Source organism: Stenella coeruleoalba, assembly GCF_951394435.1.
Source record: "Stenella coeruleoalba genome assembly, chromosome: 6".
Classification (NCBI taxonomy): domain Eukaryota; kingdom Metazoa; phylum Chordata; class Mammalia; order Artiodactyla; family Delphinidae; genus Stenella; species Stenella coeruleoalba.
Genome location: NC_137151.1, coordinates 51,330,255 through 51,358,240, shown reverse-complemented (window position 1 = coordinate 51,358,240; position 27,986 = coordinate 51,330,255). Strand labels below are relative to the sequence as shown.

Below are 27,986 nucleotides of genomic sequence, written 5' to 3'. Positions count from 1 at the left end.
CACTTTCCACCTCCCGGAGGTGAAAGGGGCGGGAGGCAAAGGACACGCAGAGCTGGTGTGACCCAGTTCTTAGGAAACTTTCAGCTGGTCGCAACCCCTCCCCCACCCGAAACGCTTCCATCATCCATCAAGCCCAGAAAACTACAGTGACCTCTGCCTAGCCTTTGGAGCTGGAAAAGAGGCGAAGCAAGAAAAGCAGGAAGAGGTTCGCCCTTTTGCTTCCCACACCGCCCAACGGCGGCGGGCGCACAGCTGCGGCACGGCCAGAAGGGGCCGCTGTTCGCTCAGAGCAGCCGCCCTACCGCCGCCGTCCGTACCTCCCACGGCCCCGCTGGCCCAGCCCCGCCAAGTTCCAAGAGCCCCCAGTCGAGCAAGCGCCGGGAACGAGCGCCGCCCGGGCAGGAGCAGACGGCGCAGACCAGCAAGGCTGCGGCGCTCGTCGGAAAGGCTCCGGGGAAACTCCCAGGGCCCCGGGGACTTTGGAGAGAGCGAGCTGTCCCCGCGCGCGCAAGTCCGCCAAGTGAGCGCTCAGCTCACCTGTTTCTCCCGCGCCACCGCCTTCCCACCCCTCGGACTCGCGCCTCCCGAGGTGCCCGCCCGCTCCCGCGATGAATCCGGCGCTGGGCAACCAGACCGATGTGGCCGGCCTGTTCCTAGCCAACAGCAGTGAGGCGCTGGAGCGCGCCGTGCGCTGTTGCACCCAGGCATCCGTGGTGACCGACGACGGCTTCGCGGAGGGCGGCCCGGACGAGCGTAGCCTGTATATCATGCGAGTGGTGCAGATCGCCGTCATGTGCGTGCTCTCGCTCACCGTGGTCTTCGGTATCTTCTTCCTTGGCTGCAACCTCCTCATCAAGTCCGAGGGCATGATCAACTTCCTAGTGAAGGACCGGAGACCGTCTAAGGAGGTGGAGGCGGTGGTCGTGGGGCCCTACTGACCGGCCCCCGGCCCCCGCGGCAGCCGCCCCATGCCTCCCCACTTCACCAGCCGGGCCGCGCCCCCTCACCATCCGAGACTGGGCGAAGCAAACCTGTCGGAGTCAAATATTTCTCTCGACTTCTGCTTTTCGGGATGAAGCGACCCGCTTTCTCGCTGGCTCTCTGAAAGTCCCCAGGCCTGGCTATAGAAGAGAGCCCTGACTCTGGACTCCAGCAGCAAGTGGCAAGAAGAAGGCGATTGGGGCGCAGAACTTTGGAAGCTGCCGCTGGCGCGGGATGCGGGGACACCGGCCGGGCCAAGGCCCCTTTCCACCCGCAGGTGGGCCAAGCTCTGGGGGCAGGTGGAGAGGGCGGGCAGGGAGAGACCAACGGCACCGCTTGCCTGGTGACTGGAAAAGTGACCCGCGTATACTCCACTTAACCGAACTAACGGGGACACACAAATCCGTGTCCGGCTTCGCGCCCGTTCCCTCCCGCTCCTCCCAGCCCTGGCAGGAAGGGCGATAAATACCTTTGATTGATTGTAACGTGCCGTTTTAAGGGATCTTGTGTTTGTTTGCTTGAATACAAATATTTGATAAGTCTTTTTCCGCCCTAGTGGCCTGTTTGCCTGCCTGGGGGTTAGAGTTTTGTGTTGGGAGAAGGGGTGGGGGGAGGGGAGCCTGTGAATGGGGTGAGTTGTTTCTTTTCATGCATTTCCAACTGGGTCTTTGGGGGGCGGGGGGAGGGGCTGGCCCTCCAGCTGGCCCCGGGACAAAGACTCGGAATAGAACTCCGAGCTCGTGACTGCACGGTTTATGCCACAAAAGTGCTCTTGACATTCGTGACACCGTTTTGACTCCCCCCCCCCCCCCTTATTTAACATTTCCTTAATAAATGCAACATTTAAGTGTTTTGTTCCTGGCCTCCTGGTGGTCATTCTGCGCTCCCGGCAGAAGGGAACGGGCGACGGTGAGGACTCGGGTTACCGGTTCGGGGTGGAATTCTCTTCGGAGAGCTGCGATTCAACTCGTGGATCCTACGCAGGGACGAGGGTGGGAGCGAGACAGAGAGGCCCGGGGACGAGTGAGACATGGCCAAGCCGCAGGCACAGAAGCCGTCTTGGAGGCAGCATCCTTTGTTTTCCTTTACAGTTAATATTTTATATTTCATTTAGGCTCAGCTCTCTGAGCCAGGCGAGACGACGGGAGGCCCCCGCGGGAAGATGACACTTCCGTGCAGGGCTCCGGTGGGAACACAGGGTTACACCGCTAATGAAAGGAAGAGACGGCTTGTCCAGCCTTCAGGGAGGGCATCTTTCCCCTGACCAACGTCAGCAAGACGGCGTCAGGATGCTGATCAAAAAAAAAAAAAAAAAAAAAAAAACCGAAGAAAAGTAGGTCCTAAAGTACATAGTGACGCTAATTCTCCCTGGGGTAAACCATTGTTACTAAAACAAGACATGCATTGTCTTTGCCATATTACGTTTCTAGCTAAAGGGCGGTATTAAAAGAGAAACCCGGCCTGGGTTATCAGCCCCAGGCCGGGCAAAAAGGTTCAGAGGAGTTAGCCGAGGTCCTGAATATAGGAGATGTGTGTTAAAACTGGGAAACTGGGAAAGTTGGGCTGGAGGGAGCTACAGATGGTCTTTGGGCTCAGAAATTGAAGGGAATCTGGAAAGAAGAGCCTGGAAAACCGTGCATGTGAAAATAACCCAAAGGATACAGTAGCTTCAAGCTTAAACTTGACAAGAGGTTTTGAGCAGTTTATTTTTACACCTGGGGTAGGATCCTAAATATTTTCAAGAATATAAAGAATCCTCTACTATGCTATAGCAATTAAAGGCTTCACAATAGCAGATATAAGATGGACTAAAATTTTTTAAAAAAGCAACGAAGTGTCCCATTTAATTGGGAAGAGGCACAACTGGTATAAACAATGTCAGTGACTCAAGGGTTAGGATCGAAAGGTTTGAGTGTCCTTTGACATCCTGTCTGCTATAAAGTGTCTGTTCCACTCCCAAAGTAAATCTTGTCAGGAATTATGACCTAGAATGGTTTTTAATAGATATCAGGCTTGCAAAAGCAAGGATGTTGAAGTTTTGCCTATTGTTCCTGTATTTTCAGCAGGTAAGCATTTGCTTGTTTACTTCTGTCTAGGCAGGGGAGCAGGGTCAACGTGTAGTCAAGAGTGAGTCGTGGAAAGCAGTTTACTTTTTTAATGAGTAAGATAGGGAATGGAGACTTCTTATTTTGTAGACAGTTTCTGTGGCCTCCATATTTCAAAGAAAGAAACAAAGCAGAACAACCAGTTCACTCAAGGACAAACCAGACTTTTAAAATTAAACTCAGTTTTTTGGTTTTGTTTTAGTTTTTGGTTTTTGTGGCTGTGATGTCTTGCTGAGGGTCTCATCTTCCCGCAGATTTATTAGCCCACAGTGCTGTAGTGGAAACTGATTTGGGATCAAAAACCAATTATGTGTAGGAATCTTACATTGTGGTCTGCTGAGTACAAGGTACCTGCTTACAGTGAATGTCAGACACAGAAAGCTCTCAAACCTACAGGTCAATTTGTATTTGTTCGTATAGAACAGAGGTTTCCATTTAAAGCCAAATTCCTGAAAGTTGAGCGAGGGGCTTGCCCAAGGCCCCTACTACTCTTTCCTCTACTAATACTCTTTATCTCCACTATCACTATGATCACTCTCCATCCTTTTTCCTCTTAATACTTCTTCACACTGCTTTCCTCTTCCCTGCACCTCGAAAGCAAAATTTACAGTTTCTCCTTATCTCAACTATCCAGATTTATTCTCTTACCACCAGAAACTGTGATAGTCAGACAAATCATAACCTGCAAAATTTAGTCCTTAGATAGAAGAGACACGTGAACAGAGTTCTGTAATCCATGAACTATGCATTATAGGGAAATGCACATGATCTGAAAATATCATAGCCCTGGGGACCATTTCCTGGCAACTCTTCTCGACAGCCCTTAGATCCATTTGTTACTTAGACAGATGCCAAGTGGTTCTGGTTTTTATAGATGAGGCGATGTGTGCAAGAAGCTTTTTACATTCCCTGTTCCCCAGTGGCCACACGGCAACCACTTTCTCAGGCCCTACACCACTCCCTGTCTCACTCTGCCTTTGACTGTCTTTTTTTCCTGATCATAACAAATGCATTAAATGAAACTTTTAAATCCTGCCTAGAGTTTATGGCACGTTGATCCTTTCCCGCAGATGTGCTACAAGGAAAGTAAGTTTTAAAAGTCACTTTCTGGGTTTCATATAAGAAAACAATGTCAGCCTTAAGAGACTGAGAATTGAGAGGGATAGATGCAAACAGGCAGATTTTATCATCCCACACTTAAGTCCACCATGTGGTCAGTAATTAGTGGGAAGTCCTGAGAGAGAGAGAGAGAGAGAGAGAAGAGAGAGAGAGAGAGAGAGAGAGAGAGAGAGAGAGAGAAGAGAGAGAAGAGAGAGAGAGAGAGAGAGAGAGAGAGAGAGAGAGAGAGAGAGGGAGGAGAGAGAGAGAGAGAGAGAGAGAGAGGAGAGAGAGAGAGAGATGGCTTCCTGTAAAAGCTTGCTGGATCTGGCATGTGATCCATGGGTAGGCATCTGATACTTCCTGAAACCCTTCTGGAAATACAGCAGAAACAGGGAGAGGTTTTTCTGAGACACAGCAAGTGGATTAGCAGGGTTGTAACCCCTCTCAGGCTGTGCAGATAGCCACTGATGCCTCTGAGCCTAATTGGGTGGCCTCTACATAAGTAGCTTAGCCAGTTGTTACTAAATGTTATTTTTCTTAAGATTGTTGTTATGAATCTTCCCACTTTCTCTGAAAATGTATAAGGACTTGAGCGTTGAACACCTTCAAGTCTGCTTGAGGGAGTCTAAGCATAAAGGTCACACTACTGTATTAAGTCTAAGGCTCCCTGTGCCTGTTTTCTGATTTTCAAGCCATGCTGGCTTCTCATTGGATCCTGGGCCAGTCTGTTACTGTGTCTTCTTACACTAATTCTGAGTGAGGGAGGAAAAAGCATACTGGCCTATGATGTAACAAAGTTTGGTTCCGGTCTCTAAATAACTGAGTGGCATCAGCCCTAAAATGAGGAAGATAGATTCTATGTATAAAAGGATACTCCTATTCAGTGATTCTATTGAATTAATTTGTTTAATATTTCCTTGTCTCTTAAGATGTTTCTTAGCTCATTTCAATAGGTATCTTAGAATATATTTTGTCATTCCAATCTTGGTCCTTCAGGTAGGAAACACCCTCCCGCTAAAGTCAAGTGCTCCTCAACTTGGGATGTTATTTACAATAGCCAAAGCAAAATTTCAGACACCTAGCCAGGCCTAGGTAGACAGCAGTTTCTATGCTGACAGATCACACATCATCTAACCAGTGCCTTAAATATCCCAGATCTCTGTGTTGTCACTGGACGAAGCAATGAAAGGAAAGCCCGGTGAATCGGGGAGCACATAATCAACAAACGATTCCTCTAAGTCCATATACATTTAGACTAATATGCATTGTTGTTTACAGAAACTTTTTGGGTGTTCGAAGATTAATTAACAGCCATATTTTCTCCCTCAAAGCGTTTTTTTTCCCCTTTGAGCTTCTGCAAGAGCACACAACAGCTGTTTCGCATGCAGTTTATAGCCTTCCTTAGCCCTGGCTTATTAGACTTGTCACTTTGGGGGCTGCAATGCCAGGAAAGGATTCCAGGGTTCAGTTTGTTCTGGAAGACTCAAATCTAGTTTGAAAGCCTGTTGAAGAAGTAAGTCTATAGCAATACCCCAAACAGGAATCAATACATCTTTTACCCACCTGCCAAATTCCATTTAGGTATGTGCACAATAGCTCAAATGGGATGTTTTAAACTCCGCTCCAACAGTAGTAATAGTTACCTAATGTCTGAATTTAAAGGCTCAATGGTTAACTGCTTTCATAGCCAATATCACTCTGTCCTTCTTTCCAGATATTTTTGTATTGTTTTAAATGCTTAAAATGTTTAAAAGTCCAGGATTAATTTTATAACATCAGCTTAGATTTTAAAATTCTTGCAAAGTATAGTTCAGGAGAAAATAAAGTATATAATAGTACCAGCAAGTCATGTAACATTTCTGGTGATCATAATAGAATAATCTAAATTTATTACTTATATTTGAGAAATTCAGAATATACCAGAGGGGAGCTCTACAAGGACTATTATTGTAAGGATAACTAAATGTATTTTAAAATATTCCTCAGTAAGCTTGTAAACAGTGGCTTACTTCCAACTCAAATAACAATCCATCCTAAATGAGAATAAACAAGTTATATTTTCATTTATTTGACTGTTTATATAGACTTTGAAGGGATTATGGGCAAATAGTTTCCTAAATACATGTAAGCGCTCGGTTGCTGAATATTTCTGTGTGGGTAAATGCAAGCACAGAGTGATCAATATATAGAAGGTCAAACGATCTGGGATAATGTTGGAACCAAAGTCTGCCCTGCCCCCATTTTAAAAGTGATTTCTATTAGACAGTAATATGTTTTGAACTTGTAATTCAAACAATTAGATATATTTGTCAAGCACCCATGTGTATGTGGTACAACTTATTACTAAAAATAATGAGATGATTTCTATTCATTTGAGCCATGAAACACAGGCACAGATAAACACACATAAGGGAAGGCATATGATCTACCCACAAAGTCAAATAATAAATAAACTGTTTCTATTTACTATGTCTGGAATTATGTAATTATGCTATAGCCCAGGCACTGACATGGTTAATGACAGTGAGACAATGTTACAGTTTCTCTTATCAATTTTTTTTCATATTTGCCTTCTATCCTCACCAATTCCTCTCTCATTATGTACTCCTTCCCTGACTCACATCTAAAGATCTACTGCCCTGAAAGAGTCATTGATTTTTATCAGACCAAAACTCCTGATGTCTGATTGCTTTGGGAAAAGAATCCCTCTGGGATACAGAGTGTCTCTTTGGCTTTATTTATTTTCCTATAAATTGAGCGGGATCTTGTAGTTCATATTTTAAATAGTATTGATTGAGGCAGGCGCACATGCGCACACTCACACTCTGTGTTTCTCGTATTGTATACCGATGAAACACATCCATTTCGCTGCAGACTAAATGTAAGCATCACATATTCCCCAGTTCTTTGTTTTACACTATTTACTTGCTTACAAAACAATGCATAGAAAAAGTTGCAAGTAAATACTCCCAAAATGTTCAGTAAATAAGATTTATAGAAGGTGCCTGGAGTCTTACAATACATCTATATCTTGAGATATATGTTTCAATCTTCATCTAAGAATTGGAAAGAAAAAGAAGATAAATCCCCAAGGAACAGAAAAGTCAAAGATAATATATTGTACAAGCTTGAAAATCTTTAAACGCTAAGCTAAGAGAAAGGAGAAGGGACCCTAAATTTGAAGAAGATCGATGAAAACAAAAAGAACCTATCAAGTTTCTAGAAATTGACAGGCAGATTCTAAATTCTCAAAACAGTGACTAAAAACTTTTACATTTAGAGGACTTACTAAAAGGATCAAAGACTACTGAGCTCAGCAATGTGAGCAGAACGTGGAAGACTGCTAATTCCTTCTCCATTTCTCTCTTCTACTCTGCAAAGTCTTGGACTAATTGCAAGCATCCTGTTAGCCAGCTCAGTTTTCTTATACCCAGAGGTCAAAGAGGCCTTGCCAGATCTTCTTATCTTTATCATCAATAAATATGTATTATTTAGTGTCCATTTGGCATGACCCTGCACTGGGTACTAACTTAGATCTTGGAAGTTGAGTGCAAAGTATCATGGAATTTAAAGGGGCCTTCTACGTTTCCATCCGATCTTCTGCTTGATTTGCGCCCATGTGTCCTTGGAGATCCAGCTGTGTGAGCCAGTTGTATGTATGCACACTTGTGACTTTTCCCCTTACACATGAAGTACCCTCCATTCTTCTCTATATTGATTCGGGGGATCTGACCTACTCAACTTAATTTGACTTTTCCCTGTCTTTAGTCAGCATACACAAGGCTCACTGTATATTACATACTCAAGCTCAAGATGAGCATGAAGGTGGAGGCTGGAAGAAAATGCTGCAAATGAATTTCTGGAGGCTACTTATATTTTTCTACAAATTCAGGTTGGGAATGAGTGTTCTATTCACTGCCCCTACCAGGAATTTTCAATGAATGAATAATTAACGAAAGGATCAAGTGTGAAATTCCCTAACTTCATAGATGAACTTTCTAAGAAAATAATCTCTCCTTGTTTTAAGTAACATAAGTATCTTCTAAATTCATGAAATGTTCAAGCGAGATATGGGCTGGATTAATTAAGATTCTTTGGGTCGCAACCAACATAAACCCAATTCAAGCTAATTAAAAAAAAACAAAAAAAACTGAATTTACTGACTTCTGTGACTCCCATGTCCAAGGATACAGGTGCTGCAGTTGTCTGAAAAGCTGATATACGATGTTACCAGATTCTTCCATTCTCTCCATATTTCAGTAAAGCTCTTTCCACATGGCAGGAAAAAGAAAAGAATAAAAGTGATTCCGATAGACTCACACTCACATCTTACCATATTATACCAGCTTAACAACCATAGCATATGCTAACAACCATAGCATTGTCTTTTCCTGGGCAAACTCTGGCCTGTTTGGGTCATGTACCCATCCGTGAAGAAATCTCTGTGACTGAGGTAGGTGCCAGAAAAAGGGTGTGCTCAGCCAATACTACCCATGTGGTGAGAGGGGAGATAGCAAGGGGAAATGGAGTCAGTTCAACTTCCACAAGGAGTAAAACCACAAGGCCGCGAGTGCTTACATGAGAAAGAGATTCTATTATTAGAAGAAGCAGTAGCCAGTGGTGAAGCCAGTAATGGGACCTGCATCTTTTGACTCTTAATTTAGTATTCCTTTTAAAATTATTTACTCTATTTATTCTGTCAACTGTCTTCCAGCAAGGCTCAGAAGCCTTTTATAATTTCTTCCAAGAGTCTCTGTGTCTGAGCTGATGTTCTAAGAGCCTGGAAAACAACCTGGATTTGGAGGACAGGCATTGCCACCACCTTGTACCTGGTGATATGAATTTCTACCAGTTATCTGACATCTCTGTTCGTTTATGAGAATAAAATCATCTGCCCTCCATAGACCTGACAAGGCATAAAAATGTCTTCAAGATGAGATGGTAAATTTTGTGCTAAAAAGTATCTTTAATATGATAAAGTAGTACTAGACAAAACTAGGCAGATTCATTTGCTGCAGGATCTCTCTTCTAGGCTTCATGACTCTCCATGGGATAGAGAAAATATTTAGCATTTCCCAAGGTGATCTGACAAACTCACTTTGATGAAGCCTCTGCCATGACCCATCTTCCTTGGAAATGCTGCTGCCCTATAGGTACATGTGATATTTTTATTACGTTTCTTTGAATCCTTCCTTATTCTCTTTTCCTTAACTGTCCCTCATCTAAATTCACTCTAACCCAGACAGTTGGCTTAGCTTTCTTATCTGTATAGAAACTGAACTGTCATTGTTCATTTTGGGGGGTTCCCAGCTGCTCTGCCTGCTCCACACTTCTGACTTGGGAAATTACCTTGCTAACTGTGACTAGCTGCTTTGCAAGTGTCTTCTCCTCCCATGAGACTTGTATGAGTGGACCTTTTCATTCGTATTCACAAGTGGGAAGAGGAGCTGATGGTGGGGCTTAGAGAGGAAATCTATCAACCATAAAGACTGGTGTTTAGGAGTGTGTTTCTCATATGGCTCATCACAACAGGAAAGCTCATCTTATCTCTTATTTGTTGTCTTTTTGATGATAGCAATTCTGACAGGTGTGAGGTGGTGTTTCATTTGGGTTTTGTTTGCATTTTTCTGATGATTAGTGATGTTGAGCATCTTTTCACGTGACTGTTGGCCATAAGTTTGTCTTCTTTGGAAAAATGTCTATTCAGGTCCCATTTTTCAATTGATTTGTTTTTTTTTTTTTTTTTGATGCTGAGTTGTATGAGCTTTTTGTATATTTTGGAATATTAACCCCTTATAAGATATATCATTTACAAATAACTTCTCCCACTCAGTAGGTTGTCTTTTCATGTTGTTGTTAGTTTCCTTTGGTGTGCAGAAGCTTTTTAGTTTGTTTATTTTTGCTTTTGTTTCCCTTGCCTGAGGAGACAGATCCAAAGAAAAATATTTGACATCTAAGACTGAGGTTAAAGAGCTCACTGCCTGTGTTTCCTTCTAGGACAGGGTTCCCCAACCCCAGGGCCACGGACCAGTACTGTTGCACAGCCTGTTAGGAACCTGGCCGCACAGCAGGAGGTGAGCGGCAGTCGAGCGAGTGAAGCTTCATGTGTCGCTCCCCATGGCTCGCATTACCGTCTGAACCATGTCCCCACTGCCCACACCCTGGTCTGTGGAAAACTTGTCTTCCACAAAACCGGTCCCTGGTACCAAAAAGGTTGGGGACCGCTGTTCTAGGAGTTTTATGGCTTCAGGTTCCACATTTAAGTCATTAATCCATTTTGAGTTTACTTTTTATGTGGTGTGAGAGATAGTCCAGTTTCATTCTTTTGCATGTAGCTATCCCGTTTTCCCTACACCATTTATGGAAGAGGGTATCTTTTCCCCATTATATATTCTTGCATACTTTGTCATAGATTAATTGACCATATGGGTGTGGGTTCATTTCTGGGCTCTTTTTTTCTGTTTCACTGATCAATGTGTCCATTTTCATGCCAGTACCACACTGTTTAGATTACTGTGTCTTTATAGTATATAATTTTAAGTCAATGATCTCAAGTTAAAACACATTCTAACCACCCTACATTTTTACTGCCCACTCCCTCCCCTTTAATGTTTTTGACATCATATTTTACATGTTTATTTTTCTGTATCCCTTAACTACTTATTGTAGATATAGATGATTCTACTACTTTTTACTTTTAACCTTCCAACTAGCTTTATAAGTGGTTGATCCAGTACCTTTACTACATATTTACCTTTAACAGTGAAATTTTCTTTTTATAATTTTCATATTTCTATTTGCGGCCTCTTCTTTTCCACTTAGAGAAATCCCTTTAACATTTCTTATAAGGCCGGTTTAATGGTGCTGAACTCTTTCAGCTTTTGCTTGTCTTGTAAATCTCTTTATTGCTCCTTAAAATGTGAATGCTAACCTTGCCTGGTGGAGTATTCTTGAACCCGTGTCCCCTGCATCGGCAGGCAGACTCTCAACCACTGCGTCAACAGGGAAGCCCTGTATTCTTCATTTTAAAGGAGATTTGTTAAAGGATTACTTTAGCTTTTGGACAAACATCTATTTAAAAATTACAGTAAATCCATGTTTATCTTTTGGATGAGATTGTACACCTCAAATAGTATAATACAGAGATTAAATTTTATTGAATTCTTTGCAATTGTTAAATGTATTTTAATTTCCCAACATCATACTTCATTCTACAAAGCAAATAAAGACTTCACTGACTATTAAGATAAAGAAAAGCTACTCAAAGGATGAACATTTGCTATTGGTATTGTTTCATTTCATGCTTAAAGTGCTATGTAGTAAAAGAAAGGAAAAGTTAACAGTGTTCCGTGATTCAATGATTTCCGAGTTAAAAATATTTTCAATTTACAATTCTATGGATTCCTAAAGAGTGCTTTAGACCTTGAAGAGTGCTATGAGAAAGGTTTTATGACCACCAAGGACACTGCCTTCTTAGAGTGTGGGTTACCTGGCATGAAGCAGTCACTTAAGAAAGGTTGAGTGAAGTTACAAAATTTTAGTATTCCCATGTTTTAATGAAATTACATGCTAGAATATTAGACCATTCTATAAGCTCATCTGGCTTTCTTCTATCCTGTGTTTTCAATTAAGAAAAGTTATTATTGGGCTTCCCTGGTGGCACAGTGGTTGAGAGTTCGCCTGTCGATGCAGGTGACACGGGTTTGTGCCCTGGTCCGGGAGGATCCCACATGCCGTGGAGCGGCTGGGCCCGTGAGCCATGGCCGCTGAGCCTGCGCGTCTGGAGCCTGTGCTCCGCGACGGGAGAGGCCACAACAGTGAGAGGCCCACGTACCGCAAAAAAAAAAAAAAAAAAAAAAGAAAAGTTATTATCTTAAGAGAATCTTACTTTCACACTGATTCCAAAGCACTTAAACACAATACAATACATTCCCATTTTTAATATTCTCTTGCTATTATATTCTATTGGATTATATTATTGGCATGGCTGATCTTCAAATTCTGCTCATGGAAACTGGGTAGGCATCACATAAACTCTAGTTGACTGTTGTCATTATCATCCATATGAGTGACTGATAAAACTGCTAATATTAATCATAGTTGTTACTTTTTCATATGTTACTTCAAATTCCTTACAATTCTAGAAGTTACTGCTACCCCATTCCCATAAATGAGAAAATGGAGGGGCTGAGGGTTAGTAAATTTTCCAAGGTCACACAGTTAAAATGATCTTGTGCTATGATGTGAACCCAGATCTGAAAGCATTACAAGCCAAGAGCATTTTCAATATGTCATCCTGCTAATTCTTCTGGTAATGAACTGACAGTAAGGAAAATTTCAACTTTCTCACACACATGGAGATTTGTCATTAACAACTCACCCCTATAGCTTTGAGTAATGATTTCACATAGAGGAAATGCAAAGCAATTTATCATTTTGGTAGATTTAGGGTTTGCCAGTAGCAGATGGCCCTTAGGAGGTGGAAATGTAGATTTTAGGAGGCAATTCAAAATGAGCCTCAACTCATCCACTTAGGTAGCCTTCTTACTTGGAAGTGCATAGAGATTTAATTTTTTTTTCTCTTCTAATTCTATAATTGTAAAGTCCTCTAGAATTCACTTATTTCATGTTGCTCTAAAATTTTTTCATTCAAACTCTGCCTACAATATAGTTTTGACTAAAATATTTTATTCTAAAATGTTGGGGCTTATTTAGATGATGTCAACAATTATACTTTAAGGTTAAAAGACTTTTTTTTTAGACTGGGCTTGCTTACAAAGTGATAATAATATGCTTTAATGAGCACTTACTATATATTTGTCCCCATGCTAATCACTCTCCATGTGCTGGATCACACAGTCTTCACTATCATCTTATGAGGTAGTTTGTATTTTCATTTATGAGGAAACTGAGGAGTAGAATATATTGACTGACTAAATCTGGGTACCAAAAGATTCTGAGAGATTTTAAGTAATAGTCTGATTTTAGCAAGATAAAATTTAATCTGGAAAAACACAAGGTCATGTACTTGGGTCTAAAACCACTGTGCAAGTATAGAATGGGGGAAAATGTGGCTTATCAACAGATCATAAATATAAGAGATGTAGAGTTTTGTTCAAGAACAATCTCTGGACAGGCCAATGAAATATTGAGATTGCCAAAAAGAAAAAAAAAAAATAGTGTGAACTTAGTCTGCGTTAATGGAAACAAAAAAATCTTATAAGGGAGAGCAAGAGGCCAACTCTCTTGTTTCTAGATTTTTCCAGTTTTAGAGTGGTTCTGGTCCTAATGCCTTATTTTTAAAAAGTTGTAAACACAGTCAGTGTATTCAAAAGAAAACAACTATGCTGGCAAAGGTTCTAAAACCATGTTAGATGAAAAATGGTCAAAAGAGCTGGCAGTGTTTACCACTGAAGAAAAATAAATAAATAAAGCTTCGGGGATAACAAGATAGCTGTGCTTCAACATTTGAGAAACTGTCACAAACAAGAAGGCTTACTTTTGTTTAGTATGAATTCAAGTAGTAAAACTGGCAACAGTGAGGAGTAGAGGAAGCTACACGCAAAAAGAATTCAACTCTAACAGACGAGATTTTTCTAATAGTTGGAGCTGTACAAATATGAAGTGAATTGCCTTTGGAAAGAATAAATTTCTTGTTTCTGGATGTCCGTTCAGCAGGGATATTACAGGAGATTCAAGAATTAGACGGTTAGGCTAGATCTGTGAGGCACCTTCCAATCTTGTGCTTTCATTATTCTCGACTCTTTTTTGCGGGGGGGGACAGGAAAGCACAGGCACCTAGCAGGTGGCTCTGCCGTCCGGCTCAAACAAGCAGCAGCCTGCTTAGGGACTTAGGAGAAAGCCTGCCTGAGTTACAGGATTTGGGCAGAAGTAACCAGACCTGAGGTACAAATAAGAAGGCTGAATCCTCCTTTCTCACTCACATGCCTGCATTTTCTCATAACTCTCCCATTGTACTAAAACCATCTTTCATTGTATCTTGGCCATAAATATAAGTTTCTGACCTCAGTTCTAAATGGATCACTCCTAATTGGTTCATCTAGAAGTTACACTCAAAATGACTTTGAGATTATTTTACTGAGGCAGGTGCAGACATAGCCTCTCAGCTTTCTTCAAGTTCAAAGGCTAATTCTTCCATTAAGCTTCCTGCCTCTAAAGAAAAACTAAGCTGGCTTGGGGGCACCCATTTATCCCAAACAAAAGGATCCCTGAGGTACAGACTCTCATAGACTTAGCAGGATTTTGTTTCCTTACTGTATGGGTGAAAGGTGTTAATGGATAAATCATTCTTTCTAATACAGCACAAGATGTGGTCTCTGCCACACCAAATAATCAGATATAAGAAACCTTTCATTGTTTCTAGAGAAGAAAATTTAATACTTTTATGTCTCAAGCCTTGAGAACACACACAGAATCCAAGCCTGTAATTATAGCATTGTATTTCAGAATCTGCACAGCATTGCAAAGACACAGTCACTGCTCTGAAGAATAGATATGAGGATTTTGCCAGTGTGCTGTCAAATTCCAAAATACCTTTCCACAATACTATAGTTTAGTTTGTCATGATTCCTAAAATTTTTTTAAAAAATATTTTTCCAACAAGAGTAATGTTTTAGGATACACTTCTTTCTGGATGGCAGAGATGTTCTTAGTTGCTACAGACACAGTGGAAACATGAAGACTGCCTTTCTGAATACAGATTGATTCTGTTCATCTCACTGGAAAGAGAGGAGGTAATAAGTTTCACTGAGCAGGAGACTACTCATTCATCCTGAATTAAAATCAGTCCTGTTGGAACTGTGTCACTGTGCTGCTTGTCTGATCCCTGGCACAAAAGCCTTAGCTATTCGTTTTCTAGTATGTAAATATCTATTATAGTTTGGGGAAAGTTTATAATATTCTCCACATATCATCTGCTTTTATCATTTATTTCAATAAAGAAATGTTACACACTTAACATTGGTTAAATGTCTTCTTAATGGCATATGTTTTACATTTTATGATAAAAGGAGAAAAATCATGTAATCCTAAAACCTGAGTTGCCTATGTTTCTAAGTGACACCGCTCTTAAACATACCTTATTATCAAAATTGACCTAATTTTACAGCCTCGCGTGCCCTCTCATTCCTGTATTCCAAAGTCGCTGTAATTGGCATTGCCATTTTATGATCTTGCTTAGATACTCCTTGCTACAATATAATATCATGCCCTGTCCTCGGAGTGGCCTTTATTTTGAAATTCTGCCAAGAACACCATCATTCTGAGTGCTAGAGTCTGATTAAACATAGCCTTAAAGAATGTCTTTCAAAGGATATATCTCACCGAGTATCCATTTATAAAACACAAACTAGCATATGCTTTGAAATGACAATAAATCATCTTCAAACTTAGACATAAAAATAACAGATGGGGCTTCCCTGGTGGCGCAGTGGTTGAGAGTCCGCCTGCCGATGCAGGGGACACAGGTTTGTGTCCCAGTCCGGGAAGATCCCACATGCCGTGGAGCAGCTGGGCCCGTGAGCCATGGCCGCTGAGCCTGCGCGTCCGGAGCCTGTGCTCCGCAACGGGAGAGGCCACAACAGTGAGAAGCCCACGCACCACAAAATAAATAAATAAATTTTAAAAAATAACAGATGATTTGGTGTTAAACTCTGATTGGGAGAGAAATGCTTCATAGAAGGAACCTTGTGGTTCATCCATGTCCTAGACCTCTTGGGCACCTGGAAGCTCGATGGTTGGGTGGGCGAGGACTCTAAATATCTGGCTAATAGACATAACTGATGCTCTTGACTTTCTCAACTATGCTGAATCTTCAGCCCTGAGGCCCTCCACCAAAGGCTCATTTCTGCCCAGTTTCTGAGACAATTAGAGAACATTATAGTAGCTCCCAGAGGACTAGCTGGTGGGATCTTACAATATCTGGTGTGTTCAAGGTGATGCCCAGACAATCCTGAGTCCAGAGAACCACAGCTTTTCCCCTGAAGTCCACTTGTTTGTCTAGTCTACATAGCTGGTTTCTGCCCAGTGTCCTGGCTTCTGCTGCAGAACTGCACTGATCCTGATACCCAGCCAAAATTTTTCTCTCAAGAAGCTGGAACTTTGTTTGGATATACTTCTAGCTGTTGCTGTGACAATCTAGTATTGTAATGCTCTTTACATAGAGCATAATGTTCCTTTGAAACTATTTCTATTATGTCTCAACAATTACAGCATGTGCTCTGGGTACTTATGATAGTCAGGATAAATTCAAGTTACCCATATTTCTATGTATACAGGGATTTGGACAGCTGATGGCTCCTCTCATCTGGAGCCAAAATTACAGTTGAATTAGCTTCCCAACTTTGGTCACTTGTTCCCTATTTCTTTTCCATTCCCCTGATCTGCTATGAAGCCCCCAGTGTGCTTTTCATCCCGGGGTCTATACGTATGCCATGCTGACTGATATGAATCAAAAGAAAAAGGACAAATGTAAGCCTGAGAGCTACATCTCCTCATGTCAACTATACATTTGTGCTGCTTTCTCTACCTGCATATTCAGTGAGATCCTAGGCAAACAACGAAGTGTTCAGGGAGAGGCTACGTGTTCAGACACAGAGGCCAAGAGGATGATTTAAGATGCTATTTTGGCCCTGAATTTGAAGAGCGCTGAATATAGCCACTCCCTTAATACACACTTGAATTTTGGGTGGGTCAACTAATAAAGCTCTTAAAAACATTACTAAGATAACATTACATTGTTCTTCACTACATAATGGTCCCACCACACTGCAGGGCAAGGTTAAATTACTTTTTAAGTTATTTATCATTCTGTACTCACTGGTTCACTCATGTTTTCCATTACCTGGGTTAAATCAAGAGTTGATTTTATGTGGAAGGAATTACTAGAAGTAAAGAGGGTGAGGCTATAAATTATATCTTTAGAGAAACTTCTTTCCTCAAGATATTTAAAAGTAAAGAAATAATCTGTGTAGAAGTATTAATTAACTCTTATGTGAGTGGAATGAATGATAAGATTTCTGCAAAATATTTCTAGCAGCCTATGAAAAGATACAGTCTATATGGCAGCGATTAGGAATTATGGATTCATGCAATAATATTCTGACTTAGCCTATTTGTAAGCCAGGACCATAAGGGATGCTCCATCACTTTCGTATTTATAGATAAATGTGTCAACCTCCATTTTTTCATTGCAAGACAAGTCTTCTGAACAGTGACAAATTTTAAATCCTTTTGGGAGTGGAGGCTCAGTAGTGTGGCTCAGTGAGTCTAATTTGGATTCCATTTCCTTTGATTCCAGGGAATTGGGAAGGTGAGTGTAAAATGACTTTTGTTCCTGACACCAGTTGCATAGATTTATTTCAGTGATTGATTAAAAGATCACATGTTTTGCTAAGCACTGCAATGCTGCATCAATCTTCAAGAGAGCTAAAACCGCCATTAATTCTGCCCTGCTGTCTTAGGGAGAAAATTCTGAAAGATGCATCCAGTCATTAACAGGCATAAGCAGAGTTAAAAGTTACTTCAATTGATGTGAAAATTGAAGCTACGAAAAGAAGAAGGTCCAACTAAAGCATTTCATAGTATTCTTTTTTTTTTTAAGGCTTCATCAATAATATTTGGTCAATTAACTTAAATTTAAATGAAGAAATACAAGCAATTACTGCAGCTAATAATTAAAGGAATGCTTACCTTGGAAACATGTAACCTTCAGGTCATTTGAGATTTATTTTACCCTGCTGTTTTATGTGTATGGGGGTGGGAGAATGTCAATTATTATTTTCTTTATGGTTTTTAATTACAGTAGAAATGTGTACTGCTGTAAAAAGTTCAACACAGCATAGACGTTTATAAGGAAAATAGTGAAAATCTCCACCTGCTCCATAAAAACTCTTGGTGGGGGGAACGCTACTACAGTGAGAGTCTGGCATTTAAAGAAAGTGAGAGAACAAAGAGAATGATTCAGGTGATGATGGATACAAATTTCACTCTACAAACTGAAGTATATCAAAATGATAATTTTCTTTTCCTTCAACCACTTAACTTAGAATAGGAGTTTCCCTACTACTGAATAACTTCTTCCCCTCCATCACACCCCACCTCTTTCTTCAGAGTTGGGCCCACAGCTGTGAGTTTACAAAATGCCAAGCTTTGGGAAGAGCAATGGTGGCATCTTGTTCTCATCCTAATTTATCTTTCCACTGTGGCTTCTATTGAGATGATTCTTGTCTAATACAGTGCTGGGTGGTAGATTCATATAGGTCCCTCCCTGCAGAACCTCAGAAGGTCAGATGGCACGCACATTTAAAATCTTCCAACATTTTTACCAATTACTTATCTACCAAAAGAATGGGTATGCCCCACTATCCACACCCTTGATAGCACTGAATATTATAATTTTTTAAATGTTCACCAATTTTTAGGTGAAGAATATTAGCTACTATTTTAATTTTTATTCTAGTATGACAGGGCTTGTGTTTTCTGGACACTTGTACACTTTTTCTCAAACCTACCACTTTATTTATTTATTTATTTTTAAAATTCTATTTGTTTGACTTTTGTTACTGATTTATAGATGCTCTTTGTTAGTGATATAAGTTTCTTGGAATCTTATATGTGTGGGAATATTTTCCCTAAGTCTATCAATTACTTATGTGTTTTGCCTCATATAAAACTTTTCTATTTCTGAAAGGTCATATTTATTTATTTATTTTCTATTTAAGTGCTATATTTCCTGTGTTAGTTAAAAATCTTTCATTTTAAAATTATTTTATAATACTTGGTTCTTAAATTTAGATCTTTAATTTTTACAGATCTTTTTGGACATGGTGTGAAGTGAATGCTAACATGTTTTTCCCCAAGTTATCCCAATAGTTTTTCAAATCTTATACTATTTTCACAACTGATTTGAAATGATAATTAGCATATTCTTCCAAATGAAGATATTTGTCTATTTAAGAAAAATACCAAGCTGCTTAAATTACTGTAACTATTTCTTATACTCTGATATGGGTTAGAGCAAGTCAGAATTCATTACATTTTCTAAATATGCTTAACAATTCTGGAGTACAGTTGACCCTTGAATAACAAGGATTTGAACTTCACAGTTTCACTTATATGTGAATTTTTTTCTTTTTTTTTAATAAATTTATTTATTTTTGGCTGTGTTGGGTCTTTTTTGTTGTGCACGGGCTTTCTCTAGTTGCAGTGAGTGGGGGCTACTCCTCACTACATTGTGTGGGCTTCTCATTGCGGTGGCTTCTCTTGTTGCAGAGCATGGGCTCTAGGCACGCAGGCTTCAGTAGTTGTGGCACGTGGGCTCAGTAGGGGTGGCGCATGGGCTTAGTTGCTCCGTGGCATGTGGGATCTTCCCGGACCAAGGATCAAACCCGTGTCCCCTGCATTGGCAGGTGTATTCTTAACCACTGTGCCACCAGGGATGTCTGTGATTTTTTTAAAAATAAATACAGTACATGTATTTTTATTTTACAGATCTTTAAATTACTAAGTGCAGGGAAAAGTTTGTGTTTGATTAGAGATCACAGTATGTAGAATCTAAAGAACTAGCATTTGAATCCTGATTCTATTCAAACTGTTTCAGCTTCCTTCCCCTTAGGTTTTTTAATTCCTTTGTTTCTGAGGCAGAGAGAGCAGTAGGTGGATCTTCGACTATGCAGGGGGTGGGTGTCCCTAATCCCCCACATTGTCCAAGGATCAACTGTATTTCCTCATAGATTTGAACTTCAGAATTAATTTTTCAGGGTTAAAGTCATAGAGTCAATTTTGAGAATGTCTGTATTTTTTCCAGTGATTGAGAGAAGCATAAATAACATAATTAACTGCTCCTTGAAGACTGGGATAAAACAGCATACAACCACTGGTGTCAGGTGCCTTTGGAGATGGAGGATATCTATGTTTTGTCTATTTTCTTCTGTGTCCTCTATGGTTATTGATCTATTTGAGTCTTCTCACTTTTTTGAGTCAAATTTATCCTTTGTATTTTTGAAGAATTCTGTCCCTTTAAGTTCATAGTTTTAAAAACATTAGTAAAAGATTACAGATGCTTTTCTTTCATTATCTGTTAATTTTATGTCTATGATAATCTTATTTTTCTTTCTAATATCATTTGTATTTGCCCTCTTCTTTATTACTCAGGCATGCAAGAAGTTTGTCAGTTTTACCGGTGTCTTCAAAGAAGCAGGTCTTGTCCTCTGTATAAATTTTGTAGTTTCTGATTAATTCACTTCTGATTTTGTTTTATTCTTATAGTTTCCTTTTGGCTTAAAAAATAGTTTCTCTAATTGAACACTTAGTAGAGTGTTTTCAGATTTTTTCTTTTTGTAGTAAGCATATTTACTAGACTAAAATGGAGATTAATATTTAATAACACATACAAGGTGAAAGAGAAACCACCACCTAGGAGAAGATGTTTTCAATCTGTACAACAAAAAATGAGAATCCATAGTAACTAACAATCTCATAAGAATAAGAAAAATAACATGATTTAAAATGATGAAAGTATATGAAGAGGAAACACAAAAAACAATATGCACAAGAAAATCGGTTCAACATATAGTAAACAGGGAAAATGCAAATAAGACAACAATGAGATAACTGTGTACCTATAAAATTGGCAAAAATAAAAATGTGTTAAAAACATTGACTTAAGGATTTGAGGAAATGGGAACACTATAGTATAAACTGTTGCAACTATTTTAGAGAGCAATTTCACAATATCTAGCAAAGTGGAAGAACGTGTACTCCACCATCCTGTAATTACACTGCAATTCACTTTTTAAGTATAATATATATGTAAATAATGCCAATTCTTAAGTATAGATCCACTTCTAGGTATAGAGAAATTCTTTCACAAGTAAACAAAGGAATCAGTACAATGATCATTTTCTCCATGTTGTCTCTAATCAAAAACAAGAAAAACTACCTATAAGACTAAGAGTAGAAAAATGGATTACATAAACTAAATGGGATATTGTAGAGCAGTTAAAATGAGTGAATGTGATCTCTATATGCATTTATCAGTTGGGTTGATCCTGAAAATATAATGTTAAGCATAAAAGCAAGCTGAATTTTGTTACCCACCATATATGTAATTAAAAGCAAAATTATACTATGGCTTCTTATGCTATAAATAATTATTATGAGTATAAAAATAAGTACTTTAAGCACATCCAATTTGTGATAGAGGATGATGGACCTTGGAGAAAACTGGGGGGAAATTCAACCTTATCTGAAGTTGTTTATTTATCACAAAAAGATCTATAGTAAATATCACAAAGCATCAACATTAGTCCAAATATCAGTATATTTTATCTTATATATTTAAATACATTTATTTTAATTTTAAAGTCCTCATGTGATACAATAAATTTTCTTCTAAATACCACCTTTTTGCATCCAGTATAATTTGCTTATATATTCCACACGTTGGGTTTTGTGATTTCGTCTTTAAGATTTAAGAAATTAATTTGTGCTTTTTCCAAGTGATTAGATAACTTTTCACTATACTATCTAGCTATTTTGCACTATCTCCCTACAGCACAGCTTTAATAGTATCTAGGTTTAGCAATTTATGGGAATTTAGTTTGACCCTAGCATATGAAAAACTTCTATAAGTACCATGAAGGCATTAGCAAATGATGTGAGGTCCCTACAGGGTTCAATGTTGTATGTGAGAATGTGTGTGTTCCTATGTGTCTGTGTGTGTGCATGACCATTTTTAAGATAGGTTAAAGCTTCCTAGAATTATTGTTAGTTCAGTCTCTCATTGTACTTCTGTCAGTCTGTACTATATTTATGTTGATCTTATATTCAGTGCATATGATTTTACATGCAAGAACTACTTAATGGATTGGCTCTTAATCAATATAAACTATTCCTTTTTATTTAAAACTAAATTTTCCCTTAAGTTCCATTCTGTATAACTTTCATATTTCTATCCTTAATTTGTTTGTTGGCATTTGTCTATTATGTAGTTTTCCATTTTTCTCTTTTCAATAAATCTTTGCATTTTGCCATATTATTTTTTTAAACTTCCAAAGTTGGGTACACATAAAATTCCAAAAAGAGAGTGATGTTAATTTGCCAAAGTTGTTTCCCTCATACTCCCTCCATCCATTTCCTAATGAGTTTCATGAAACCTCACACCAATTAGTATTTATTTAATACCAAATCTAAATTAGCAGTATTTGTGCAACAAGAAGTAGCATAATATGGAGAGAGGCAGTAGAGGGGGTGAATCAAAAAAAGTATAAAATATGACCCTTGATTTTAAGGGGCTTATTTCCTAGAGAAACAGAAAAACAAGTAAATGCCAATAGAAATTTATAATATGTGTGACATTCAAAGAAGGAAGATAATGCTTACTGGAATAGTCAGAATGAACTATATGGACCTTTTTAGTTAATGAATGAAAGGAAGACCATTTTGTTTTTTTTTATGGGGAATAACATAAACGAAAACATTCATTCAACAATTCATTCAACAAACACTGACTGAGCTACTACTTTTTCCAAGAATTGAGATGTGTTGGAAATACAATAGTGTACAACAATGGCTCCATAAAATGAAGCTTAGAGTCTATCAGGAGATTATATCATCCAAGCAGGTATAAAATTAAGTTTTGTACCCAAAAAGTGAAGTGCTGGATCATCAGTAGGAGGGAAAATCTGGTTAGGCAGGCGGGAAAGGCTTTCCCAAAGTACAAATATTAAACTGAGGTCAAAATTAAGAGTGGTGGGAGGGTACTTATGAGGCAGAGGAACATTGTGGGCTCAGGCTCCAAGGCAGGGGGCACCCGGCCTGTCCTACCTCTCTTTGAAGCTTGAATGAAAAGAGAAAGGGGTCACATGTCATGGGAAGCAGTAAGAGGTATACTACAGCAAGATAAGATAGGCATTTTAGGTCAGGTTAAGGATTTTGATCATTGCCTTTAAAAGGATAGGAGGGCTTCACTAGTGGCACAGTGGTTGAGAGTCTGCCTGCCGATGCAGGGGATGCTGGTTTGTGCCCCAGTCCGGGAAGATCCCACATGCTGCGGAGCGGCTGGGCCCGTGAGCCATGGCCGCTGAGCCTGCGCGTCCAGAGCCTGTGCTCCGCAACGGGAGAGGCCACAACAGTGAGAGGCCTGCGTACCGCAAAAAAAAAAAAAAAAAAAAGGATAGGAAACACTACTGAAATATTTAAATAGAGTGAGGACTTGAGGGTAGAATGATGTTGATTGATTTGCTCAATATTTGCATTTTAGGAGTATCCCTCTAGCTGGAGGGATCTCCGTGGCTCTCCCTCTATGGATAATGGATTCAAGGCATAGAGAGAAGCCATAGGGGAAGGGGCTGCTGCAGAAGTGCAACTGAGAGATCATAGTAGTTTTGTCTAGCATGGTAGCATTGAAATGGAAAGAACAATTTGTAGTGGAACAATATTTAAGAGGCAAAATCAATAGGGCTTTAAGATGGATTGGATATGGGATGAAAAAGAGATGGATGTGTCAAGGAAGTACTCCAGGGTTTCTGGCCTCTTCAACAGGATGGGGAGGGTATGGAGCAGAAGTCAATCATGAGTTTTGTTCATGACATAATTATAGTCATTGAGAATGGACTGTACATGCAGGTGATGACAATGATATCAACGTGGCAGCAGCTGAAAATGCCTAATGGAGACTGGTACCATAAAAAGGAAAATTAAATGGGTTGGGAAGAGGCAGAAAAAAAGTGACTGCAATTAAGGCAGTGATATTTAGAATCATGCACAACCAGGCTGTGTGTGACCACGTACTTGGTGATTTTTTAAGATACACAACTACTTCTCAGAGTCTTGGTTTTCTCATATTAACAGTATAAAGTTCTATCCACTCATAGGATCCTTATGAGGGTTAAATGGGATAATATGGGTGAAGTGTCTAGTTCAATAGTGCTTAATAACCTTTTTTTTTTTTTTTTAAGAGTAAAGGGAGAGAGAAACAAGGTCCCATTTTCAATCTGAGCTGCAACCTTATATATTGCTTATCACAGTCTCTATTTCAAATGTTTGGGAAAAGAAAGAAGGAGATTAGATGATTTGTCTCCAAAGACATTTATTAGTTAAGTATGTTCTCTGAGTACTAGCCCAGCAGGCAAGCTGGCATTCTCCTAGCACATGCTGCAATAACATAAATTTTGAGACTGAGATTAAAAAATTATTGACCTGTTTTATGAAAGTTGTCCAAACTGTCTCCACACAAAACACAGTTGTCATTTTGACAGTACATCCAAATATATGGCACTCAGTAGGAATGAAAGTTTTCAGGCTGTGGCAAATTGGTTTATGCCAAAGAAACAGCCAGTTGCCTGCCTATCCTGTGTCAAAATACCCAAGAAAGCAAGCATCAACCCAAAATAAGGCAATAAGGCCTGAACATACCAACTCTAAGGGGATCATTCTGGGTTCTGGCTTTTCATAGAAAATAGGAGATCTGACAACACCAGATCTGCTTTCAGCTCTCTAGTTCACATAGTTCCCACCAGTTCCTGCTTGATACCTTACACCTGGTCCTTTGTGTTCACCTGTACTACCTTCCTGGACCCTGCATTTTTCTAAGTGTGTCACCCAAACTTTTCTTTCACTAACACCTGGGTTCAAATCCTGACTCTGATGCTTCGTATCTGACCATAGGCAAGTTATTTAACCTTTCTAAACTATATCTTTTTCATCTGTAACATAGGGACCCTAATTACTTAATTTAAAAGTTGTCATGTGTAGGGTTTCCCTGGTGGCGCAGTGGTTGAGAGTCCGCTTGCCAATGCAGGGGACACGGTCCGTGCCCCGGTCCGGGAAGATCCCACGTGCCGCGGAGTGGCTGGGCCCGTGAGCCATGGCCGCTGAGCCTGCGCGTCCGGAGTCTGTGCTCCGCAACGGGAAAGGCCACAACAGTGAGAGGCCCGCGTACCGCAAAAAAAAAAAAAAAAAAAAAAAAAAAATTTGTCATGTGGATTAAAAACATAATATATATATATATATATATAAAGCCCATAGGACAGTATGTGACAACAGATTACTGCTCATGGCTGGGTAGTGAGGAAGTGAGTAATATTTTTCTTAGGTGTTCTTCTGAGAGTACATACAAATGGATGTTTTCAGAGGTACAACTGTTCTCAGAAAGCCACTCCCATTAAACACCACTCACTTTCTGGAGCTTCCCTTAACCACGGTTTATCAATACTCAGCTACACCTTATCAGCACATCTAGATTTTGGCACTTGCAACTCATGTTTTCTGTTTTTTCTTCCAGAGGATGACTCAAATCTGGGCTCTGTGAAAGCCTGGATAGAGCCCATTTTAGTGACTCCAGAAAAAGGGGCCAACACTTTGATGCAATTTCAGTATTTCTGAAAAGATATTGATAATTACCAGCCACCCTCCTATCTCATTCATCCCATGTAATGTGTTTTACTCCTATAGTTATGTTCCCTGAGACTAAACTTTGTTTCCTGTTTGTTAATCCTTATAAATTATCATCATATGAATAAGTCCACTGGAATTTTTAAAATTGTTTTTTAAGGAAGAACTGTATTAAGAAAAAAAATTCAAGCATCACCTAAAACAAAGAGAAGAAAAAGGAAAATCTTTCTTCCTCACCCAATCCTTCATTCTGCTCTCCAATATAACCACTTTGTCAGTTTTAGGTTATGTTCTTCCCCCCAAAATATCAAGTTCACTCAACTATACACGTGTGTGCGTTTTTAATTACAAATGGAATTATACCACTTATCTCTTTCTGTAAAATTTTACATGTAAATGTTATATACATATCAACATTTTAATGGCTACACTATATTCTATTGAATGAGATATGCGTACGTGATTTATGTAACAAATTCTCTATTATTGGACATTAAAATAATGTTACAGTGTGTGTATATATATATATATTCATGCATCTTGGTATATTTTTCATTCAATACATGCAGGAGACCTGAACTAAGTTGTTGACAGTGGAGATGGCAAGATAGATGGAAATATACAGAGGGGCAATTTCCAGATTTCTTTCTTGGATAAATAATTATATGGGATGACACTCACTGAACTAAGGAATACCAGCATAGAAAGAGTTTTCACAGGGGAAAATAATGGCTTCAACTTTTTACAGGTTAAGTTTCAGTTGGTCTGTGGAACTTCCAAGTTGAGCTTTCCAGTAAGTAATTAGATATAATTGCCTGTAATTCAAGAAATAGGCTTGGCTGCCAAGTTTGTTCTGTAGCAGACTGTAAAAATGAACAGTGTCAGAAATTAGTAGCCTGGTCTAGGAATTACTTAAAGTAGGCTTCTAGATGAGTCAGAAAGGAAGAATGTGGTTCTATTATGGTTTGAATAATAATACTTAAAAGGAGATTACTTCCAACTTGAAAAGATTTACTGCTATATAGTAGTCATGTATTTCACTTATTAAGCCTAAATTCGTATTTTTGATACTCATATTCTTTTTTTTTTTTTTAGGGGGCAGTGTGCGGGCCTCTCACTGTTGTGGTCTCTCCCGTTGCGGAGCACAGGCTCCGGACGCACAGGCTCAGTGGCCATGGCTCACGGGCCCAGCCGCTCCGCGGCATGTGAGATCTTCCCGGATCGGGGCACGAACCCGCGTCCCCTGCATCGGCAGGTGGACTCTCAACCACTGCGTCACCAGGGAAGCCCCACGTATATTCTTTTATGTTTAAATTATGGAAAGATTATACCCTAAATTCTTCAATTTGGTCACAAACCCACATGTTAATTTCAGGAAAATTAGCATACTCTTATGCCATATGTTTTGTCGTTTGGTCCACAGCACCAGTTGGAGGGAAACTTCTAAGCAGGCAAAAAAGAATCAAGTACTGAAACTGCAAACCCAAAGTTTTAAAATTCTCATAGAACCATGTCAGCCAGAGACGGAATCAGTATCTGCTATAGAAGATTTATAAGTGATGCTGGCTTTTTAAGAGGTTGTCACTTAGGTGCTTTCCAACTCTAACTCTGATTCTGACTGGTCGGAAGGAGAATCCAAGTTTTTATTTAGTCAGGAAGCCAGGGCTTATTCCAAAACCAGCCCTGAAGGCAAAGGAATCCTCCACTTACTCCCAGGAATCCCCCAAACATCTGGCTTCCAGCGCCTGTCAATCAAGAATGAGTCACCTGTGTCTGCACCTACCTAGTCACCTGGGGCCAGAATGCTCTAATTGCAGTAAGAAGGGAAACAGCAGTCATTCTGACACTGCCTGGGGACATTCCTTTCCATTTCTTGCATAGCAAATTTAAAGTGTAGAAAGTAAAAATTTCTCCCAAGCTCAGTTTTAGCTCAAAATAAAAACATACAGTATACTTGAATTATTGTAAAATACTGGTTGTGGTGGAGCACATCAGAACACATGATCTGCATCTGATATATAACTGTCACTTTCTCTATTTATACTGCATAACAGTTGGGCAAACTTCTCTTACTAAAAAAGGGACAGAGGCAGTTAACATAATCGTTGTCTCCAGCCTAGCATCATGAACTTGGGTGAAAGCAATAAGTATTATATGATAATGATAATGGTATTGATGGTATCAATGGTATTGATAAATTGGTACCCTCCTCCCAAGCTTGAGAAGAAAAGGGTTCTATACATTTAAAATTCTAATAGTTTAGCTAAGTGGGTCTTTGTGACAAAAGATGGTGTCACATATGGATTGGAAGAGGTTATTGAGGCCAAGCTAATGCCAATTCCAGTACTAGTTGAGAAAAGAATCCTATTTGTTTAGATGAAAATT

At 39.6% G+C, this 27,986-nt stretch overlaps 2 protein-coding genes across 2 annotated transcripts in view; one reads left to right on the top strand and one right to left on the bottom strand.

Moving 5' to 3' along the window:
* GALNT13 (polypeptide N-acetylgalactosaminyltransferase 13) overlaps nt 1-27,986 on the bottom strand; it is a 982,370-nt gene that overhangs the window by 834,176 nt on the left and 120,208 nt on the right. The window contains exon 3 of the mRNA XM_079925131.1: nt 8,352-8,454. The gene's annotated coding sequence lies outside the window, so the exon portion shown is untranslated. The remainder of the gene's footprint in view (nt 1-8,351; nt 8,455-27,986) is intronic.
* On the top strand, nt 194-26,823 carry RPRM (reprimo, TP53 dependent G2 arrest mediator homolog). The gene is made up of 2 exons (XM_079925136.1): nt 194-1,258; nt 26,697-26,823. Exon 1 carries the CDS (start codon nt 609-611, stop codon nt 936-938), a length of 330 nt encoding a protein of 109 aa, XP_079781262.1. The 5' UTR covers nt 194-608; the 3' UTR covers nt 939-1,258; nt 26,697-26,823.

Bases quoted from the DNA above. Each gene is read 5' to 3' on its own strand.
- RPRM (XM_079925136.1), top strand. From the start codon at position 609: ATGAATCCGGCGCTGGGCAACCAGACCGATGTGGCCGGCCTGTTCCTA.